Raw genomic sequence first — 24,038 nt, 5'->3', positions numbered from 1 at the left:
GCCCTTCTAGATAGAAAGTCAAAAAATTCCGGTATGACTTAAGGGTGTCTATGCACAGAAGGGGAGGAAGATAAACATTCACTAGAATAAGTGGGGAATGCCTTGATTTTAAAAGTAAGGCTTGAATACGCAGGGGGCATGGATCAAGATATTGGATATTCAATTTAAGAGAATTGATAATCATATAGCACAACCCGGCTCTGGGTCGGACCATTCTATTCAATTTGAAGGCAGGCACTGCATACGAAGAAAACCATTCAGTCATAAAGTCATTCAGTGCCCAAGTCTCTTGTAAACAAATTATATCAAAAAATTTAAGAAAGATAGTTAAGTCCGAATCACCCCTTTTGTCCCCCCAACTCGCAATGTTTAGCTGGAGGGGGAGGATTCAGGTCTGTCTTGGAAGGCTCCTATAGGGGCTAGTCAAGCCATGGTAGACATCAAGGGATCAGCCATGGCAGGTACAGTGTTTCTGAAACTCCTAGATTTAGTCCGACACTCTAACCATATCACCACACTGGCTTTTAAGCAGTAGATATATCTTGTTTTTTTCTTCACATTAGTTGAAGGAAGCTTCTTATTTTCTATGTTTAAAAAATACAGCAGGTAACATCCATTTCAAGTAGTTTGATTATCAGGCAGTAAATATATTCAGGTTAGTGTTTCTATATAATAACTTTGTATGGCACAAACAATATTCAGTTCTTAATATTTCATTTCTTGCTGTATAATATTTTTTGCTCCCTCAAGATTAACAGAATGCAATAAAATACATGATCAGATCTCTCCATATAAGACAATGACAGCATTGTATGCAAGCCTTGCAGCCGTCCAATACTTGGGAAAGCCAGATCAATTACTTTTATCATCACTGTAAACATAAAGCACACACTGACCTCATTTCTCCAATGGTTGCAACTCAGGGTATGAAAAAATGGAATTTTTCAGGTTCAAGCACACTGAACCTGAAAAAAATATCAGTATTTCCCAATACTCCTGAATTCTAAATTTTTAGGCTCCATTATAGTATATGCCCCCCTTAAAGTATAATGAAGAATCAATCTGGGGTATCTGGGGGGTTCTGTTGGTGCTGCTGTTTGAGGCAAGGGCACCAATTTTGCAGCATAGCTACTTATGCCTCCCCTAAAACAAATCCCCAAGTTTGAAAAAGTTTGGGACAAGGGGTCCAATTCCATGAATTCTCAAAGAAAGAGACTTTCCAATGAAGTTCAGAAAGGTAATTTACTATAAAGAGAATGTGGTCCCTTTAAAATTTAAATGCCTTTTGCAAACCGCAGTAGCTGCCTGAATGAACTTCAAAGTCTATTTAAATGCTTTCTCCAAGCAGAGAGTTTATTCCAAAGGCATTTAAGGGACTGAGAAACCTTTGAACATACTGTAACTGCAACTATTCCCAGATCCATTTGCCAGATGTTTGGAAGCCGTAGCTGGATGGCTCGAGCAGAGTCGCCTGAAACTCAACCCCTCCAAGACGGAGGTTCTGTGGTTGGGCCGTAGGGGGGCAGATCAGGAAGCGCGCTTACCCTTTCTGGCCGGGACGCAACTTAATATCGCATCTCAGGCCAGGAATTTAGGGGTGACCATCGATGCCTCACTAACACTCGAGGCACAGGTTAAACAGGTAGCTAGCCGGGCATTTTTCCATCTTCGCCAGGCTCGGCTACTAGCGCCCTATCTGTCCTCTGAACACCTGGCCACAGTGATCCATGCGACGGTCACCTCTAGACTAGATTTCTGTAACTCGCTCTACACCGGCCTGCCTCTGGGCTTGATCCGGAAACTGCAACTCGTCCAAAATGCGGCTGCTAGAGTCCTCACAGCTACACCATGGAGGGCTCACATCCAGCCAGTTTTGAGGCAGCTGCATTGGTTACCGGTCGCCTTCCGGATCAGGTTCAAGGTTTTGGTTTTGACCTTCAAGGCCATCCGTGGTCTAGGCCCAGCATATATGAGGGACCGCCTTTTGCCCTATATCCCCCGCAGGGCTTTACGCTCTGCGGGGGCTAACCTACTGGTCGTTCCCGGCCCCAAGGAAGCCCGCCTGGCCTCGACTAGGGCCAGGGCCTTTTCGGTCCTGGCCCCAACCTGGTGGAATGAGCTCCCGGAAGAGCTGAGGGCCCTGCGGGAATTACCAGCATTCCGCAGGGCCTGTAAGACGGAGCTCTTCCGCCAGGCTTATAACTGAGGCTGGGCGGAAAGAAGATCAGCCCCCCCTCACAAACTGGCGGTAGAGAGCGTCACCCCCCACCGTAGATGAGGATGCGGAGAGCAAATGAGTAGGCTACGCCATCGCTGTTACAATTATTGTAAATCATTGGTTTTTATTGTCATTTTATGGTTTTAGGGGACGGGTTTATGTAAGCTGCCTCGAGCCTTCGGGGGGAGGCGGGGTATAAATATAAATATTATAATAATAATAATAATAATAATAATAATAATAATAATAATAATAATAATAATAATAATAATAATAATAATAATAATAATAATCAGTGGTCCAAAAAATCCCAATATTCTCAGGATTTTTGGGGCAGCCATTTTGGATAGCCAGCAAAATAGAACAAAAATCTGTCTGAATAAATACCCAGTTTGAATTAACTGAATGCTCACTCCTAGGTGCAATCTGATTTGGATTATATGAATGCTCACCCCTATTTGCAACCTGATTTGTAATCAGACATCAATTTTGCAGTCAGGCTATTGTTAGTAGCTGCCAACAATATCTTTTTTTAACACAAAGCCACCAATATGGTACAGCCATGAGACTGTTCACACTAGAAAACAGAGATCCAAATGATAAATCCTGCATATCCAAGAAGTTTTTAAAAGTAAACCATAATCTAAATTGTATGTAGATCTGTATTGTTATCAAGATAAAGTTTACCTGTTGCTTGGGAGCAGGAGAATAAGTTATGCCTTCAGTAGATGTTAGGAAATCTAATGAGATAGTTCTCTAATTATTCAGTATTTAAGGGACTGACATAACCAGTGAGTTCACTTTGTTTTGCAACTTTGTTCCTGGGTGAAGACAATAGCAATTCAGTAGATAGTACTGAACAATATATAATGCCCGGGTTCAATTTCTCATACAGTCTTAAATACAATATTACTCATCTTTCATAGTGCCATAGTGGGGTAGGGAATGGGGCATTAGGCATTTTCAAATGTTACAGAATATGGAAGAATGTCTGGTATTTGATTGAGGAGGTCAACTGAGAAATTTGTCAAGCATATAACTCCAGAAAAATGGTGCCAAGGTTTTTGCACAACATAGCTCCTGACTCTTTTTGTTTCATGTCGGCTTCAGATTCTTTTATAGGAAAGAAACTAGTAATTTGTGGAAATACTCCTTAAAAACATCAAGAATTGAATCTGTATGAATGAGTTGACAAACATGCTTCAATTCACAAGGTTTTTCATTGTTTTTTTAATCCATGAAATGCAAAAATTGAAACTTAAAAAAGCAAGCAAAGTTCAGGACACATGTTTTCAGGGAAAGCTGCAAAACTGCATTAATCTTTTCAAGGAGGCACTGAACTCAGAACTGTATAATTGCCATGATGTAACAAGAACACAGAATGTGGTTATTGGGCCCAAAGTGGAGCTTCTAGAGCAGAGGTCATCAACTCCTGGTCCGCAGCCCAGTGCCAGGCCGCAAAGGCCACGGTACCGGGCCGCCGGCAGCTGCACCTGCCTCGCCCCGCCCGCAGCGAGAAGGAAGGGAAGAGGCAGCCGCCGGCATGCTGGTGGCGAAAACGCGCATGTGTGGCAACTGTGCGTGCGCATTTTCGCAGCACCCGGGCCGTCAGCTCTTCCCTCACCCCGGAGGCAGTCCCTGACCTGAGAAAGGTTGGGGACCGCTATTCTAGAGAATCACAGCTATTGAAACCTGAGGTCCTATGGCTTTATAGTTTCCAGGCTGGTCCTCCATTTCAATACCTAATGAAATTTTATAAGCTATAGACAATATTTCCTACAGAGGAGCTACTTGAGTACCTGCATAACTCTTTACCCCTCCCCTTTGATTAACAGAACCAGAATAACAGTGGCATCCTAAACAGATTTAAACTATTTGAATGTTGCATTTAAAGAAGGATGTAAGTCTGCCTAAAATACTACTGTAAATCACAGAGGACGGGGGACACAGAATGCAATTTTATTGAAATGACATTTAGATAGCCTGGCCAATCTAGAAAAACTAGCTTTCTGTATAATAATCATGAGACACATTTTACTATATTACCTAATTTAGCATAAACTCTAGTACTGAGACATGTTTAGTAGTACTGAAACAATATACAACGATCATCATTCTTATAATATTTCCACTAAAACAGTTTCTTCACTTATTGCATGACAATTGTTGTTGTTGCGAAGTCGTATCTGACCCATCGCGACCCCATGGACAATGATCCTTCAGGCCTTCCTTCCTCTACCATCCCCTGGAGTCCATTTAAGTTGACACCCATTGCTTCAGTGAATCCATCCAGTCACCTCATTCTCTGTCGTCCCCTTCTTTTTTTGCTCTCAATCGCTCCCAGCATTAGGTTCTTCTCCAGGGAGTCCTTCCTTCTCATTAGGACTGACCGGTTTGTTCACCTTGCAGTCCAAGGGACTCGCAAGAGTCTTCTCCAGCGCCAGAGTTCAAAAGCCTCAATTCTTTGACGCTCTGCCTTCCTTATGGTCCAACTTTCACAGCCATACATTGCGACTGGGAAGACCATAGCCTTGACTAGACACACTTTAGTAGGGTGATGTCTCTGCTTTTGAGGATGCTGTTTAGATTAGCCATAGCATGACAATACTGAGTCTAATTCCTACTTTCTTGCTCAAATACCATCTTTACTGTAATTTTACCCTTGATACATCTTGTTTTCAGATTTTTTTCCTGTTTATGTCAGACTCTGAAACAAAAGGTACATTTATAATTAAAGGTTTAATGTCTATTAAACCCCTAATGTGTATTAGGGGTGTGCAATTTTTTTCAGCTTGGGTCTACAGGACTAAAAAAGAAATCTGAGATTCCCAAAAAATCCTGGATCCCAATACCAGTCAAGTATTCAGATACAGGATTTTTGGGGATCCAACTGACCCCAAAAGAAACAAATCAAGCAGGGGGGAAAACAGCAGCAAAGCTGCAAAAAAAAAAAAAAAAAAAAAAAAAAAAAGCCTGTTCCTGCAGCAAACCTGTTTTTTGGACAGCAAAAGACAGAAAAGAGCTGAGCCAGAGGGAAGCAATATCCCCGCTGGCACAGCTTTGAGCTCTCTTTGCAGTTCCTTCAGGCAAGACTGCTCAAGATTGTTCCGGTTTAATAAACCGTAATTAATTAATTAAACAAATACATACGTATGTGCATACATACATACTGCTAACGATTGCCTGTTAGGGAGCAGTCTTCCAACTGGTTCAGTTGTTTTAGGTTCTCTTATGCACAAGATTTCCTGAGCCAAGCCAGTGGGCAGATTGCTACCTGCTGACTCAGTTGTTTTTCAGTCTGTCTCTGCATCCCCTTTACGTGTGCCCTGTTTGCAGGGAAAAAAGGCCCCCAAACAGCTGAGTAGCTGGAACAATTCAGTCTTGGGATATATGAACAGGGGCATAATACAAAATCACAAGATATTATGGTCCCAGTGTATACCACTATTGATCCCGCTGTGTAACACATTGGTCAGAGCACACTTGGGGTACTGTATGCATTTCTAGAGGCCTCACTTCAAAAAGGATGTGGACAAAACGGAGAGGATGCAGAGGAGAGCAACAAGGATGATCTGGTGCCTGGGGACCAAGCCCTATGAGGGACTTGGGGATGTTCATCCTGGAGAAGAGAAGGTTGAGAGAGAACATGATTGCTGTTAAGCATTTGAAAGGTTGTCACTTAGGCCTATTATGCACGGCCGCTGAAACGGTAGCATGGAGAACGCAGAGGAGGAAGAAGAGAAGCAAGCCGCTTTCGCACGGGATGGAACGCAACATCGGCAAAACCCAGAGTATCCGATTATGCATGCGGCTACTCCGGAGCCGCTTCTGGTTGCGCCCTGGTCCCGGGAAGCTCCACTTTCTTCTGCATCTCGCTAACACGGCTTTTTCGGCAACATACATTGACTCTGTGCCCAGTTGCCGCATGCAGCGTACATAATTGGTGATTTTAGCCGCCGCCATTCTACCCTGAATGCGGACCTTCCACTCCGTGCATAATTGGCCTTAGAGGAGAGCAGAGAAAGGTTCCTGTTGGCAGCAGAGGACAGGACCTGCAGAAATGGCTTTAAACTATGTCTATAATGGTATTGGCTAGATAGGGGGGGGGCATTCAGCCCTGGACATGGCTGCCTAAGGAGGTGGTGAGCTCCCACTCACTGTCAGTCTTCAAGCAGCAGCTGGACAGAAACATACTAGAACACGGGTACTGAAACACTCCAGATCTCACAAAGAATGATAAAACAAGAAAGAAATCTATATTTCTCTGGATTAACAAGACAGGAATTCTGGATTAGTATGCTGTTTCATTAGAAGACACAGTAGCTGTAACAAGATTGGAGATGGCCTAAAACAAATTTGATTATCAGCCTGTATAAGAGAAATTTGAAGTGTGGCTCTGTTTAAAATATCGCAAAACTGTACCTTTCCATTCAACAATTATGTTTTAAGAATATTTAATCTCTATAATGCCCCCCCCCCCACATGCAACCAGCTGGGTGACCTTGGGCTCACCACAGCACTGATAAAAGTGTTCTGATCGAGCAGTAATATCAGGGCTCTCTCGGTCTCACTTACCCCACTGGGTATCTGTTGAGGGGAGAGGAAAAGGAAGGAGATTGTAAGCCACTTTTTCTTTGGGTAGAGAAAAGCGGCATATAAGAACCAACTCTTCATAACATTATAGTAGCAAACGTATCCATTTTATAAAAGGATTTACATTATTACTATATCTTTAATTGTGTCTTCTTACTGAGCACAGCTATAAGTAATTGATAGGCATTTTAATTATGAAGGTAGCTGTAGCAAATGTATTTGGAATTTTACAAGCCCATGAGAGAGTAAAGAATTTCTCTTGGCTTAAAACTTAGATTTTTATTCCAGCAAGGTAACTTTCTGTCAACATTACCCCTACTTTTCATAATTTGCATTATGCTCAGGATATTACTAATATTACTGGTGGTGTTACATATTTTTTGTCAACAGGAAGATATTTGGTTAGAAATAATGGAGGAATTCACCATCTTATTAAAAAGCTAAGGATTTTTCCTGGTTTAGAATTAAGGATTTAATCCGAGCAGGACAATCTGAAGGACTTTGGTTTAAATCACAATGTTAACAACTAAGGAAGTACTAATGAAACAGCCTATTTAACTGGAATTTCCCTCTTGTTATTTTATATTCTGACCTTATTTCCACAATTGAGACTACAGATAAATATAGAGGTTTAAGTGGCCAACTACTATTTAAACCTTCAATTTGCTTTCCCCTTACTCCCAAGGACCAATTATGCACAGGAAATCTTCCAACTTGTTTTCCAAGACCAGCTCAGTATTTTAAATCTTTGTGTTTACTTAAATACAAAAGAGTTGTTTCAGTATTTTTAAAAGTCCAAAGACAAACATCTAGAACAAAACTAAACTCAACGTGCATGACTTTCCATCAAAATGATATGTGCAAGGATCACTCTAGTCTGCAACCAAAAATGAACACAATGTTGAACAGTCTCAAGATTCTTGATAAAATGTTTTATAACCTGATAATGTTTTATAACCTACACCAGCCAGAAAGTACCAGAAAGCAAGTGGGATCTAGACTTTGATTGTACTCTTTGATAGCATCCTCACAACAACTGATTTCAAAGGAACTTTCCATTGCTTTTCAACTCAGCAAGGACTCTCATCCTTTATTTGCAGAGATCAAGAAACTAACATATTGCTGCTTAATTTCATTACATACTGGCCTACTAGAACACATCAATCGCTTTAGCAAAATGGCTATAATATTAAACAACTAATTAAAGTCCCTGAGCTTTATTTTATGCATCTTCTCCCTACCTAAAAAAAATACATAATACAATTATACATACCTGAGCAATTGCATACCTCTGCTTTTTAATCTCCTTATTTACTAGAGAGCAGAATGAATATGTTATCGAATCCAAGACAGAAACTGTGCTTGGTAGAGGACAGAATATGAATGTGGTTGTAACTTTGGTTCCAATATTGGAAGGCAGCATTTGCAGTACTTCTATCTCTCCTCCTCCCACCCTGAATACAAATCGTTGGCATAATGATGCAGTAGCTTATCTAGAAACCTTTAATGCACCTAAGTCTTGCCTATATGACTAAGTCAGTAGCTGAAACACCTGAAATCTCTGATATAGATCTTTGGCATGTTGTCAACATCACTTCCAGTTTTGTTGATCCCTAAACTCTTGTTTCCTGTAGTTCTCCTGGATCTCCAGTCAGCCAAAATGCTTCCCTCTACAAATGCCCCAGAAAGAGAGCATTTATAATTGAGCACCAGCAAAGAAACAAAGCAAGGTAAAAAGTCAGCAACTCCTAACAACAGACCTCATCATCTGAAAACAGAACTTCTCAGATACAACTGAATGTTTCTGTCAATTCCGCATTACCAGATGCTTTCTTTTTAGAAAAAGAGTTGGTTTTTATACCTCGCTTTTAACGACACAAAGGAGTCTCAAAGCGCTTTCAATCACCTTCCCTTCCTCTCCCCACAACAGACACTCTGTGAGGTAGGTGGGGCTGACCTGACATGCCAGATTAGAAGATGCCACTTTTAACCACTACACCAGACTGAATTTTTTAATACCTGTTCTCTTTTGGACTCTAAACACTGATGAAAATGCACTCTTTTGAGGTTAGAAGGTCAGGAATATTACTAAGTAGCAATTATCTCAGCTTAAATAGTAGAGGCATTTAGAAAAAGAAAGAAGAAGAAGAGTTGGTTCTTATATGCCGCTTTTCTCTACCTGAAGGAGGCTCAAAGCGGATTACAGTCGCCTTCCCTTTCCTCTCCCCACAACAGACACCTTGTGAGGTGGGTGAGGCTGAGAGAGCCCTGATATCACTGCTCGGTCAGAACAGTTTTATCAGTGCTGTGGCGAGCCCAAGGTCACCCAGCTGGCTGCATATGGGGGAGCGCAGATTCAAACCTGGATCGCCAGATTAGAAGTCTGCACTCCTAACCACTACACCAAGCTGGCTTTAAAAGGATATTTGACACAGTGATCACTTGAAGTAGTCTGTCCTCTTTTCCCCAAAAAATATGGCAGACTTACAGTTAATTATTTATTTAGGAAATCTTAGCACACTTTTCTTCCAACAAAGAACTCAAAATAGTCACAATGATATTTAAAACCAGAAAGTATACATCTGTCATCTTAGACCACTGCAGAAAAAAATCCCAGATACTAGGTTAGCTCATGCAGCTTTGAAATACACCAAGATTCTCTGCCATTTGGATTCATCTGCAACTATGAAGACAGATTACAAACAAGAGCCACTGAAAATGGAGACATTTAAGGTCCTTGGTCAACTCTGGGGTTCATGGACCTAGTAAATGTATTGGATTTGTTTTTATTTTAGCAAAGACTGGGTGGTAGAAGGGAAGGCATAAAGGGAAGCAAGGTGATGGGTCTGTTATTTGGTACATTGTTATGCCAACCTTCCTCCAAGAATAGCAACAGACAGGTTTTTGTGGTTTTCTTCAGTCCATCCCACAAATGAAATACCCTCCTCTACGTAACAGAAGGGAAGTCAGCATTATTTTTTTGAAGAACTGGCAACACAGCATGATCTTTGTCAAGAAAAAGCCTAAAACAGTTTGCAAGACAGATAAAATGTTCCAGGTATTCTAAATAAAGATAAAGATAAAAATGCCAGCCAAAGGGGGAGAGTACAGCTCTGTGCTTTTACAATTATAGTGAACATGCTACTGAGATTACATAACTCAAATGCACATAAAACACCATCTTCATAAGTTGTGGCTGACCACTAGCTGCTTCCAAACAGATCCTGACACAATTCTGACACAATGAACTCCTTTGTTCAACTACTTTTCATTAGTTAACAGAAAAGTGAAAGTCATTTCACTACCTACATTTCTTAAGGTACATTTATTGTATCCATGAAGAGCCTCTTGTGGCGCAGAATGGTAAGCGGCTGAAAGGCTGTCTGAAAGCTCTGCCCATGAGGCTGGGAGTTTGATCCCAGCAGCCAACTCAAGGTCAACTCAGCCTTCCATCCTTCTGAGGTCAGTAAAATGAGTACCCAGCTTGCTGGGGGGTAAAATGGTAATGACTGGGGAAGGGAATGGCAAACCACCCTGTATTGAGTCTGCCAAGAAAACACTAGAGGGCGTCACCCCAAGGGTCAGACATGACCCTGTGCTTGCACAGGGGATACCTTTACCTTTATTGTATCCATATACTTAGCATAAAACCAGGATTGTACATCCCTTTATCCACTGGTCACACTTAACCATGGCACCTTAGCTTGCTTTCATTCAATTCATATATTATGAAAACTGACACAGCCAACAATGACATGGCCTCTTGCCAACTAGAATCACCTGACAGATGAGTGGATGCCATTTATCTCCACGATATCCATAACATGTGGCTCTACCAAAGTGGTAAATAAGACAGAATGTGGAGTTTCTTTATACCAACTAAGGTCATTGGTTCCTTAGATCTCATAGTACTGTAGCACTCCAGTGAAGAAGATAACGAGTTGTTTTTTATACCCCGCTTTTCACTGCCTGAAGGATTCTCAAAGCAGCTTACAATTAATAGCCTTCCCTTCCTCTCCCCACAACAGACACCCTGTGAGGTAGGTGGCACTGAGAGAGCTCTGACAGGACTGCTGTACAAGAATAGCTCTACCAGGACAAGAAATAGCCTACGGTCACTCAGCTGGCTGCATGTGGGGGAGCGGGGAAGCTGGCTCACCAGAACAGAGAGTGCTACTCTTAAACATTACATCAAGCTGACTCCAGTCTGAGTCAAACAGATGTCTTTCAGAGCAACCTGGGAGTTTCTAGCCTAAACATTATTTGATGAAAAAATCAGTTCCCTTTGAACTTCACTTTTATGCAACGATTCTAGCCAGTACCAAATTACAGTTGTTATTCAAATAGTACAAAAAACAGTGTAGAGATGCCTATGAAACAGAGCCGGTGACAAAGCAATGTTATTGCTTTATTACAGCTACTTCACAGCCATCCCAATTGTTTAGGATAACGCAACTAAAGCTGATGCCAAAACTCAGCCTTTATTGTCTCAGGAAGAGACTATTAGTTAATTATAAATTTGCCAAGTTTTTCACTGATACAATATTGAGAATACGTCTTGATCTAGATGTCAGTGTTAACGCAGGCACACCAGAAGAAAGGCCTAATACACCACCTGGTCTATTTATGGATCGTTTGACCCAGTTTCCTTGATGGATGTCGACAAGATCCTGAGATCAGTGAAGGTCACCACTTGTACTCTGGATCCTTGCCATCCTGGCTGCTAAAATCATGTAAAGATGACGTCAACAAACTCTTAGGATCTATTATAAATCAACTACTAACTCAGGGCATCTTCCATCAGCCACTCAAGGAGGTAGTTATTAATCCAAAGCAACTGTCCCTATAAAAAAAATGATGTAGCTAATTATTGCCTGGTTTCTAGCCTGTCCTTTCTGGGCAAAGTGACCAAGAAAGCACTAGCAGACTAACTCCATGTCATCTCTTCTAGACTCTTCAGTCTGGCTTCAGGATGGGTTATGGGACATAGGCAGTTCTATTGTCAGAGTGGAAAAATTCTCCTCGTTCAAACGAAAGATTTTTCTCTGATAGCTCCAAAGAATGGGCAGGAAAAAGTTCACTCTTTGCATTTGTAAAGCCTTTTCGAAATGTATCATTGCTTTCAAATGATCTGGAACTGGAATGCTGTCTTTGAGCTGAGCTCGGGTATTCAACTTTGCACAGTTACCTGCAGCCACTTCCTTCTGGCTGATTATCTTTTGTTGATGACCCCCATATGAGCGTAGACAAAGGCTACACCTCTTTGTTTCTCTTACTGGACTTATATGTAGCCTTCGAAACAGGAAATCATACTATCCTGTTGAGGCACTTGGAGGCAGAAGGAAATATCAGGGAAACTGGTTCAAGTAATTTCTCATGCATCAGCTTCAAAGAGTTACTGTAGGAAACCAGTTATCATCAATGGGACCTAATCTGTGATTATACCCAACCCCTCCGCTTTTCAATCTCTAAGTAAAATCTTTAGGGTAAGTCCTTCATTACTTTGGGTTTGGTTGTCAGCAATATCACATCTTTGGACCCGCAAGAGTCCGACAACTACCACCCCATCTCACACTTAGCGTTTCTGGGGAAGTTGTTGAAAGGGCTGTTGCAGACCAAATATCAACATTTGTGAAGGAAACTTCAGCCCTTTCCCCAACTCAGACTATTTATGCACTGAGAACTTCACTGCCCCAGCTCCCATGCAGGAGCAAAAATCAGGGGCAGATGAGGAGCACCGGGCCAAATGCTCCCCCGTGTGGGTGCAGGAAGAGGTGGGGCAACCTGCCATGACTAAAACTCCAGCCTGCAGCCCAGCATGAAACCACCAGTGCATAAACAGTCTCAGTCAGGTTTCTACGCCAAACTACTAGCGCTCTACTTGGCCCCGGAACACCTAACCACAGTGATCTCTCAACAGTCACCTCTACATTTTCTGTAATTCACCCTGAGCCTCATGGGATCGCAGTATAGAAATATAAGAAATAAATGATACCTCTCTATATATATTCTTATTCAAGTCCCCTAGTGAGGCAGTAAAGGCTTTCTTCTAATTGATTCTAGCCTGAAAGATGGTCCCTCACTTTGATAAGACTCATTTGGCCATCTCAGTCCACACCACAGTAACATCGAGACTAGACTATTATAATGTACTGTATACTGGTGTACGTTGTTAGGAGCAGTGGCCTCTAAACTGGAGAGCTAAGTTTGATTCCCCACTCCTCCACATGTAGCCGGCTGGGATGCTTGAACTAGTCACAGTCTTATTAGAGCTCTCCTAGTCTCACTTACCTTACAGGGTGTCTGTTGTGGGGAGAGGAAGGGAAGGCGATTGTAGCCAGTTTGAGACTTTTTCGGGTAGTCAAAAGCAGGGTATAAAAAAACAATTCTTTATATTTCTTTCAAAAACAAGTCAAAAACTCCAATTGATGAAGAACATTATTGCTTGGGGATTTTGGAATCTAGATAGAGGATGCTACAGTCACTCCACTGGCTATTCATTAGTTACCAGGCTCAATTTAAGGTACGGACTATCACATACAAAGCTTTACATGGCCTTGGAATATCATATCTGTGAAGCTGTCCCTCTCCACCACAAGAGCTTTCCTCATCTGAGCAACGTCTTCTGCAAGTGTCAGCTTGCAAAAGGGCAAAATCAACAACTGCCTGTTCATGTGGTTTCTGCATTGTGGCACCCATCTTATGTAAAGGTCTGCCTGACAAGGTCAAGATGGCTCCCACACTTCTATCATTCTATAAACTATGCAAAACTGAATTATTCAAGAGGGCTTTTCTATGTAGGCATAGACCTGCATAGTACTAAATGATTCACAAAGTTACTTAGATAAATCACTAGAGACTATGTTCTATACTCCTGTGTGCAGCCTGCTGAAATTAGGGTCCTACTATGTAAAATTTGCATCATTTAACATTTAATTCTTATATAATAATACATTATTTAGAATAAGGAATGATTAGTAACATAAGAACAATTTTTGAGTCCAGTGGCACTTTTAAGACCAACAAAATTTTATTCAAGTTATTATGAGCTTTCATGTGCACACACAAATCCTCAGATACAGTGTGCATGCACATGAAAGCTCATCTTTAACAGTTAGCTGTTCTTAATATTTGAGCAGTAGGCCTTTTCAGGGCACCGGGGAATGCTGGCAGGTGGGCTGCCTGGGAAGGGGGACCAAGGAAAGGGGATGCTAGTGGCCATTGTATTTACAGATGCAACGGGCTTTAAATCTAGTACTTTAAATAAATCTTTGTTGGTCATAAACGTGCCACTGGACTCAAAAATTGTTCTGCTGCTTCAGACCAACACGGCTACCCACTTGATTAGTGACATAGTTATTCAGGATGGCAAAGCCCCAAGAAACCTGTGTTCCAAAAGAGTTCCATTCCCCATTAAGTGGTTGAATGGACAACAGAATGAAAGTGAAAATTCACAGCAAATATGCGCAATATTAGGACAGCTTTCTGCCAACAGTTTTGTATAAATGTATGATGATATGATGATTGGATGGGATCAAAATAACTTCTCAGAAAAGTGATCATGGTGTAACAGGAAAAAGTTTACTGAATATTATTTTCAGCATATTGCAGCATTTTAAAACACTAATCCGGTATTTAAATTACTGAAAGGAAAGCATTTTTTGAATCACACTACATATATCTGTGATTTATATTATGTATTTAATACTATGCTAGCTACCCTGTTCCAAAGAAAAGAAAATTGTAGAACTGTAGGAAGTACATACAAAGTAATCAAAAAGTTTTTTTGAAAAACAAGTGCTTTTATAAAATGAACATTAATGACTAACTGAAGCCAACTTGTATTAAAGCTATGTTGTAACTGGAATACTTGCTAAATTTAATTAGATAGGTATAATTGCCTCTCCTTTCAAATATAACCAAAGAACAGATTCAGGATGTAGTTGTCTTTGCATAATACCCATCTGCTTCTATTACAAACTGATATGCTAAATCTGCTGTTATTCCTTAATTCCTCACAATGCCTTCAATGGGCCTGCAGTTTAATTTGCCTAATTTTAATGATACAGCACTATTGGCTCTGTGGGCCTGTGTAAACTTTAGCAATATAAATCAGGATTTTTTTTTTAAGTACAGATTATTTCTGATCCAAATAAATAGAACCTTACCAGCAGTACATTTATGTTTTGCATTACTAGTCTACTATATGACGCAAAAACAATAAATGAAAAGGAAATTATACATCTAGACATCAGCTTAATATGTGGAAATGAAAAATCTGCATTATTTATTTCCTGCAAACTTTGCAAAGGTATTTGAAGTATCTATTCCATCCTGCCCATTACCTACTGTTCCAGACACCAAGAGGACTAATTCTGCATCTTGAAAATATTGGCTGACTGATTCATACCATGGCATTTAATTTAAAATGCCTAAAATTATCTATGCAATTAAATTTAGACATGCAAAAGTTACATTGGTGGGTTTTATACCAGGCCTATTGTAAATAAAAACACACAAAGTTCTTTCAGTTAATGGACTTAGAAGGGTGTAAAACTATTCAAGACTGTGCTGTTTAAAAAACAAACGAGAGATAGAAAATCCCTTATCAACACTGACTCATGCACTTTATTCAACAAAAATACACTGCATAATTAAGAAAATAAATACCCTTCATCTCATTTCTATGACACTTCAAAAACATGACATTCAAACAGAAAAAAGAACTATGAATGATTAAACAGATTAGTTTTCCTTTATAAATCATGTAACAAAACTTTTAAAAGCAAAAAAAGTTCCTTCATTTACTTGAACCCTTTGCATAGAAAGCAGAAGTTCATAAAGTTTCAGTTTCCCAAAACATTTGCAATGTTTTTTTTTATGGAATGCTAAATGTTCTTAGTAGGGTGTAAATCTACTCCACTCAATGATATTTGCATCTAAATATACACCGGAGTGTACTGCCGTATGTAGTATATTCTATCTATAAAATAGCTTAATAACACCTGTATGAGATGAAGAGTGATTGTTTTTTCCAAAATAAATCAACTGTCTTGCTATGACTTGCTGCAAGGTTATTGGGGGGGGGGGGTTCTCTCTAGACAAAGCCATTCCAAAGTACAAGACAAATATGCTGTCTACAAAACTGACATAGTCTGGCCCGGTGGGATTCCTCTGTGACATTTACTTAGCATATACACCATGTGGGCCCTTTTTGTTAGTTTGCTCATTTTCCACTGTAAAACATTATTAGTTTACAGTATAAGTGTTATCTCTGTGGTAAGTGACAGGGCTGAGAGGGTTAATCCTAGTGGGAGTGAGTATTCATATGATGGGGGAAAGGGTTGGAGCCAATGAACATTCTGAGCTATAGTTAGGCTGGGTAGGATAAGCTATGGTGAGTATTACAAAGCTTTTATAGACGACAGATGCACTTTGTCCTTAGCTGCCAGGACATTTAAACAACTCACCCCCCCCCCCCAAAAAAAAAAACATTCAGAGAGTTGCTGAAGCAGCTTACCTGAAGCTCACACCAAGCCACTTCCACCCAGGTCTCAGTGTCTAGGCCCTTGTAGACTGTTTTGAAAGATCCTCTTCCAAGCTCTATATCAAACTTTAAAAACCTGCCATCTGGGGAAGTGGCCACAGCTTTCATATCGGCCTCCTCCTCCTCCTCCTCAGCCTCCTCTTTCTTAGACTTGCTCTGCTCTTTGGAAGGTTCTGGTACCTCTTTCTTCTCCACATCTTTGCTGCTTGGCTTCTGCTGGCTGCTGGCCGGGAGGGCTTCAGGGATGACCCCCTTGTCCTGGGGGATGGCCTCTTCTACCAGTCCCTTCTCTTCCACTACACGCTGGCCTGCTTTCACCCTCTCAGCAATTATCCTTCTGGTTTTGGAGAAGAGGATGATCTTCTTCTGCTGCTGCTCTGGTTCCGAGGGCTCAAAGGTGGGCTCCTCCTGGTCGGAGTCCACCACACTCCTCCGCAAGAAGCGCTGATGGACTAGCTTGGGATCCTTGGCATAAGGCAGGCGGGGGGCAGTGGGGGGCAGGGCTTTGCCTCCTCTGGGCATTACAGCAGGGTCCTTGTCCGCCTGGCTGCCGCCGCTTGGCCCATCAATATTCATGCCCTTTCCACCCGCAGGAGCCGGAGCAACAGCAGGCGCTTGGAGACGGGTGGCCGCTGCAGCACCAGCAGCTGCAACCTCGCTGCTACCTCCGCCTCCGCTTGCCTTCCGCGGAGTTGTCGGTTTGGCATTGCCCCCAGTTTCCATTACAGCTGAGCGACCAGCTGCCCCTGGAGGAGATGGTGGTGCTGGTGGTGTCGCCAGCGATGCTGTCCTTCTTTTGAGGGACTCATCACGGTCCATCCTTGTGCCGAAACTCAGCCGAGTCACCTGCCAGAGAAAATAAAAAGCAAAAGAGCTATGGAGAGGGGAATGACCCTGCCATGCCACCGCCACCCCCGGTTTCCAAACTGGGCTCTGAACTGGAACCCTTCAAGGGTGTCCCAAGCATGCCTTCCAGGGGCGGAGCATTAATATAAAGAGCCGTCTTCCTCCCCAAGGGAGAGAAGAATTGAGGGCGGGGGAAGCTTAGCCACCAGGGATCCCTCGTCCTCTCCTGTCCACAGAGCGAAAGCTAGCAGTCCCTTCTAGGGAACGGGGGCGGGGAACTGCCGACTGCAGAAACAGGGACCGCACGCCGCCTCCGCCCCCCTCGGCGCAATTATGCACCCATATCAGCCTGAGCTGTCGTCTAAAGGCCGGCCGTCGCCTTCGGTCGCCCCGAAGCCCTTCACAAATCCAAGCGTCGTCCCTCCCCCGCATGGGCGCCTTTGAATCCCCCGGAGGCGCTGTCTTCTCCCCCGCCTCCAGGCCCCCCGACACGCGCTGTCCACGCCAGAGGCTCACCCCACTTCCACGCGCCCCGGGCTTCCGCCTCCCCCGCCCCCTTTGCCGGCTTCAGTCATACTGCAGCTCCTCAATGGAAAGCCATATTGAGGCTGGCAACCGGGAGGGTGGGACTGACGCGCAGGCAGACCGCGCTAATCAAGCGGGGCCAGGCACGGCTCCCCCCAGCGCCCGGCCTCCAAGGAGAAGGGCTGGGCGGGGGCGGCTCTAGCCCCCTGCCCAGACCCCACACGGCTTCCCGGCCCCGCCAAGCCGGGCGGAGATCATCGCGCGCAACGCACGCCTGGCACACAAGCGAGGCATCTGCAGCCGCAGCCAGGCTGAGGGAGGCGAGGGGCTGCGTCCCTTCTCCGCCTCCCCAGACGAAGGCGACGGCCAGGGCCGCCCAGTGTCTCGGAGCCTTTGCAGTCTGCCCAGGGCTACCACCACAAGGCGGCTGGACCCCGCGGGGCGGGAGGGGGAGGGGCAGCGGGCTCAGGTGCTCCCCTTGCACAATGGAGCTGCCGCCTCACCTGCAGCCCTGGCCAGGCGGAGGCCTCCAGCCCGCTGGCAGCCGCGGCTACTTACGCGAAGGCGAAGAGGCGCCCATCCTCAGAGCCAGCCGGGAGGGGCGGCGGCAACGGCGGGGGGGTGATAGAGCAGCAGGGCAACTCTTCCGTCTCCGCGCATGTAGCCTCCCCTCCCCCCACAGCGCAGGCCGGCTCTGCAGCACCCGCCTCCTCACGGCCGCCGCACTTCGCTTCGCCACTGAGCCGCTCCGTCCGTCAGCCCCGCCGGACTCCTCTTCCCTCGGCAGCGCCGGCCACTCGCATAGTCCAAAGGGCGGACGCAGGGTACCACAGGCTGGGGGGAAACAGTCCACCGCCGCCACCACCCCGGCAGAGGACGCGCCTTCTTCCCGCTGCCCGCCTGCGCCGCCGCTCCAGCTGGGTGTCTTCCCTTCGTCGCTTCTTCTCTCGGTCCCTTCGACGCTTTTGTCAATGGCAAGCGCTCGCTAATGAGCGCCCCATTTAACTGACAGACCTGGCTCCACGGGCTTCCACAAGCAGCCAATGAGAGGGGGCTGGGGGCGGTGGCCCCCCTGATAGATCCGCCCAGTATAGCCGGTGGGGGGGGGGGTATGGGGAGAGCGGTGACTCCCCCGCCTCGACTGCAGGCAGCACGTCGCCCCCCCCCCCCTTTAACGCCGTCCAGCGCTGAGCCTCTCGACGGCCCCACTCTGCGCTTCCATCAATACCGTGGGGATAAACTTGGGCCAAGGTTTGCGCATGCCTTCTAGGCAAGCCGCAGCCTAATATGACCCTTGCTCTTCTCTATAATAAAATCGGGTGGGGTAGAAGGAGGGGTATTGGAGCCACCGGAGATTACTGAGAGGAAGCTGCGTCGATAGCTTTCAAGAAAAGGGTCGAAATAGCCTCTGGAAGGAGACCAAAAGTGCGGGGGGGGGGGAATGGACATGTTGAGAAGAGGGGAAGAAAGAGCAAATGAGGGCACGTCGGAGGAGCCGTTTTGCTCTTCCTGAGGGCGGCTGTAACCTGCTGCGAGGTTTCCACTGTCTGATGCAAGCAAGCACCGGCTCTCCTCTGGGGACTTTGTTAGGCAGCGCCTTATTTACAGTCTTCTTGGCAGAACCTTTTCTGCCTAATAAATCTTTTAAAACCACCTGCAGCTTCTCCGGATTTTTTTTTATTATTCTTATTATTCTGCACTTGGTTGGCTACACCTGTAGTAGAAAAAAGGAATAAGTACCCAATGTAGGACAGGTTCTCTGTGTGTGTGTGTGTGTGTGTGTGTGAGTGAGTGAGTGAGTGAGTGCGTGCACAGCCATCTAAGGAAGGGAAAACAGATTTCCAGTAGACCTGTTTCCTATGCCTGTAGGGACACCAGTTCTCCAGGCAGCTAACTGAAGGTTACCGAATGTAAACAGCTGAATACCCTCCCCACCCCTTTATACTAATTTTTGACAATAGCTCAAGTCAGTGATTGATTCATGTGCTGGGGGGGGGGGTGAGCTTCCTGCTTCAATACTTGGGTGAATTGCAGGATGATGGAGACAAAAGGGAAAATCTACAACCTACATAATATAAAATGTATTTAATGTTATTTCTCTACAGTAAACAAACTGTGGAATGAAACCCAAGTGCCATGTGCAATCCACACATTCTGCCTCTCTCAGTACTTGTGAGTTCAGTAAGAGACAGATTTTAGTCATATTGTAGTGATTGTGATGATGGCTTTGGGTGTCATATGTTTGACAAAAACAGTATATGTTTAAAATAGACAAAATCAACAATAGCAACAGCTATATGGAAGACAAGCTGTTTAAAATTAGAATTGAGGCAGATACTGTTCCTAGAGAAAAACCCTAAGTGAGAATATGTGGAATGTAAAATAAAATAAAAGCTATTCTATTGTACATATATCAATATATCTAATTCTCAATGTGGCCCCATCTATGGATATTTCAATTTGAGGATTAGTGCCATTTGACATACAAGGTAGATCTTTTTATAAACATGAGGAAAGCGTCAGGTTAGCAGGAAAAAATTAAATCTAAAATAACCCTCCCCCAATGATAATGTAGGATTAAGACATAGATACCTGGAATAGCTGTTGCTAGGCAACCACAACAATATTGCCAGCCTTCATGGAGAGGTCAGAGGTCTTTCTAAGGCTGATTGGAAAGGCTGTTGTGAGTCCCCCATACACACACTGTGTGGCTGGCCACAACTTAGTTGCCTTTTTTGCCCTTAGATGAAGACCTGGGTTTTTTTTTTTTAATGCCCTGCTTTTCACTACCCAAAGGAGTCTCAAAGTGGCTTACAAACACCTTCCTCTCCCCACAACAGATACCCCCTGTGAGAAAAGTCTAAGAGAACTGCTCTGCAAGAACAGCTCTAAGAGAAAACCCAGTTCTCCAGATTAGAATCTTCCACTCTTAACCACTATACCACACTGGCTCTTTGAGGTTGGATTCAATGAGTCCAGGCACAGCAGCAGCCAACAGGTAACCTCACCAAGACCCATCTGCTAGCTACTGTTCATTAGCAGCTTGATCATGGAACCCAGAATAGCAGTCAAGAGTTTCAGAGCAGAATCTAGGAGATTCAGGTTGAAATAACCACACTGCTGTGGAAGCAGCCTTGAGACAATCACACTCAGCATGAATACTAGAAAAAGAATACTAGAAAAAAAGATAGGTTGATGGGTCGGTGCGAAAGAGAGGCAGGAGCAGGGAAAGGTGAAGATTTGGGATCTGTCAGGAGGAGGGGGAAAGGAATTACTGCAGCAAGAGGATACAGAGGAAAGTGAATCCCCCCATAAGTCTTTGGTGATACCCCACTGCACAGCTGGGCATATCTTAGTTGACACCATGCAACTTGGCCAGAGTTTTCCCAGAGAGAGGCTGCTGCAGTAGGTAGGTTGGCTGGTGGGCAGGAAGGAGAAAAGGAAGTAGGAAAAGGAGGGAGGGAAGAGAAAGAGGAAAGAGTAAATGGGACGAGATGCCAGTCTTTGCAGGTCCTCCAGCTGTAATTTCTAAAGATGAAAGCTGGTACCGAGACAATCATAAGTAATATGCACACTTTTTAAAATGAAGAACTTTTGAAAATTATAAGGATTTCAAATGTTGCAGTTGATTGTGAAAAATTCCATTTATAATTAATACACTGTAATTTTAAGGATTTAACATTAATAACAATTTGTTGATTTGATTAGACTATGCAGGAAATATAGATTTGTTAAATATAGATTGTTAAAATCTTAGGAAATGAAACCAAAATGTTAAGGATGTGTCTTAGATATTGGAAGTCCTCAATCAGTTTGTTCTGGGGTATTCTTGCTTGTCTGTATTAACGTTCAATATTTATGAATGCCATTAGTTCATAAGGTGAACAAAAGCCATAAGTGACTAGAAAGCACTTCACACACACACACACTCATTTATGAATACACTCAGCCCCCGAACCATTTCATTATCATGGAAGAAGAAAGGGTGATTGGGTGATCAGAAATATGAAAGGGAAAGTAAAACAGGAAACTCACTGTTTAACCTGCACAAACATGTCTCAAAAGCTCCCCTTTCTCTTCAGTGAGGATAACCACAGAAGGGCTTCTGGGCATTTAAGTCATAATCTTTATGACCTCAACAACAGCCTCTTCCTTCTTCTCAAACTCTGTTTACAAGCACTGGCAGTCTTGTGTGTAATTTGGTTGGTCCTGACCTGACCTGGGTTGCACAAACTAGCCAGGACTTGTCAGATCTCGGAAGCTGTGCCAGGTTGGCCCTAGCTAGAATTTAGATGGGAAACCTCCAAGGAATACCAGAGCTGTGACATGAAGGCAGGCAATGGCAAACCACCTTTGAATGCTTCTTGCCTTGAAAATCCTATGTTGTCACCATGACTTGATGGCCACCACTAATAGGTATCATGTGGACTGTTTGGGGGATTTTCCTTTTGGGCTGGCACAGCTGCTGACAACTTGTTTCTACAAGCAATGGGGAACTTATGTAATATTTTGGCCACACTTCCATGCCTGTTCCTGTCTGATGAGCATCTTGCTAGTTATTGGGACTGAAATTCAGAATATGCTTAGATCCCCTTCACTGACAAACTTGTTCAAATTTCTTTCAGTGGCATTAGAGGTTTTTCTTACTATTAGATGCATGTTTTAATTTTAATGTTTCCCTCTTAAGCAACAAAAATGTGTTTTTTTTCAAGAAGTTAAGAAAAAAATCTGTTGGGGTAGGAGACATTATATCAAAGCACTATTATCTTCTCTATATCTTGAAACCAGTAAAAAAATTAAAATAAAGTTTTTCCTTATATATCTCCCCATACCCACAACTCAGTTCTTCAGAATGATATTTTGTATCTGCTCAAGTTTCTATTTGGATTCAATAAAATTCATTTTAAGATACGAATATAAATTTTATTCTAGCACCTTCTCATCTTGAAACTCTGATTCTGAAGTACTCTGCGCATTTATTGAAGATAAAGAGTCAATAATACAAATACATATAATCTTAATAAGATGCATCTAAAATATTAGCAAATGCAAGCATATATAAACACATGCAGTGATGTTGAGTATTAATTGGTTAGACCATCAATCCAAAAAACAAGCAAGAACAGCAACTATAGGGATAATAAATGTATTAAAATGTAAATATATGGACAACAACATTGTCACTCATTGCAATAATTAACATGCAGAATGCGAGTTGAAATCTCTGTCAAAATGCTTTCTAGATGATGAAATCAAGAATAATTGATTTCTGATCACAGCCGTAGAAAATGTTAAACAAAAGAAAATGCATAGATTATTTTAATAAACGGAAAGAAACAATCTAAGAAAACATGTGAAGGACATGTGAATGTGGATTTACTACAACATTTAATAACTTTAAAAATACTTATTTGAAGACCTATCATGAAATTATTTCAATCTATTTGCAATTACTATGTAATTTCAAATCTTCACTTTTATTATTTTGCTTTCCCACATAAAAGCTTAGGTCCCTGATGCTCTTTGGGTAGTTTTTCTACTAGTAGTTCAAGAAAGCTAGTTAACAGATTTGGGCATAAAAACTTGGTCAAGCACACATTGAAAGTCAAATCACCACTATGAAACATCATAGTTTACAATGGGCAGTGGAGATTCTGCAGCACATACCATGACAAGAACATTCCCATTCCCTTGACAAGAGAGAGAGGAACTGAGCTGTAAATCACACTGTGGATTGTGGAAGGAGGTGATATTCAGTTCAGTCTGCAGTGTGCTCCCTTCCCCCTCTCGAAGAGCTTGCCAAAACAGGAAGAGGGATCTAGCAGTAGATTTACTGTCTTTAAAATAACACCAAAATATTAATAGGAGGTACAAGATCTTGAAAACTGCTCATGTCAGTTCATCTCTAGTTATGGCTCTGATCATTTAAATGCAAGCAATATCCATACTGTTAATCAAGAGAGTGGTCATGCATCTTTGTCATCTTGGTTTTTGTGTACATCTCCGCTAACAGTTTAAAGCAAATATTTATGTGTATTGAAGTAAAATATCCTGGGAAAAATAAAATCTTACAGGGTTTTGTGAAGGCGAACAGAGAAGGCAACCTTCTAACCTCCTCTAGAAGGCCATTCCAAAGGAATGCTGGAGAACCTCCATGAGTGAGCTGAGGCAATTCTCACCAGCCTACCTGATGACATCATCAAAAGAAATTCATGCATTTGGCTTGTCAGCACTTCTAATGATATCTGACACCAGGCAGGCAGAACAATTCTAAACAAGAACACTGGGCATTTCTGCACCTTGAAAATA

General features: G+C 43.0%; 1 protein-coding gene across 19 annotated transcripts in view; it reads right to left on the bottom strand.

Moving 5' to 3' along the window:
* Positions 1-18,945, bottom strand: part of WNK2 (WNK lysine deficient protein kinase 2) — a 173,015-nt gene extending 154,070 nt beyond the window's left edge. For 11 of the 19 annotated variants that reach the window (XR_013229031.1, XR_013229030.1, XR_013229032.1 and 8 more), the window contains exons 1-2: positions 18,288-18,944; positions 16,332-17,204 (exon numbers count right to left, since the gene is read on the bottom strand). Coding sequence is in view for 14 of the 19 variants with exons in the window: in XM_077325571.1 (XP_077181686.1) it covers positions 16,332-17,177 (846 nt within the window). In the remaining 5 variants the exon portion in view is untranslated. Of the gene's footprint in view, positions 1-16,331; positions 17,205-18,287 lie in introns of all 19 variants that reach the window. The other 8 variants (XR_013229027.1, XR_013229028.1, XM_077325573.1 and 5 more) reach the window with 4 other exon arrangements.
* Between the last annotated feature and the right edge of the window lie 5,093 nt (positions 18,946-24,038).

This window comes from Paroedura picta, chromosome 3 (genome assembly GCF_049243985.1).
Source record: "Paroedura picta isolate Pp20150507F chromosome 3, Ppicta_v3.0, whole genome shotgun sequence".
In the NCBI taxonomy this organism is placed as follows: Eukaryota; Metazoa; Chordata; class Lepidosauria; order Squamata; family Gekkonidae; genus Paroedura; species Paroedura picta.
The sequence above is the reverse complement of the archived record's forward strand: the minus strand, read 5'-3'. Positions and strand labels throughout refer to the sequence as shown.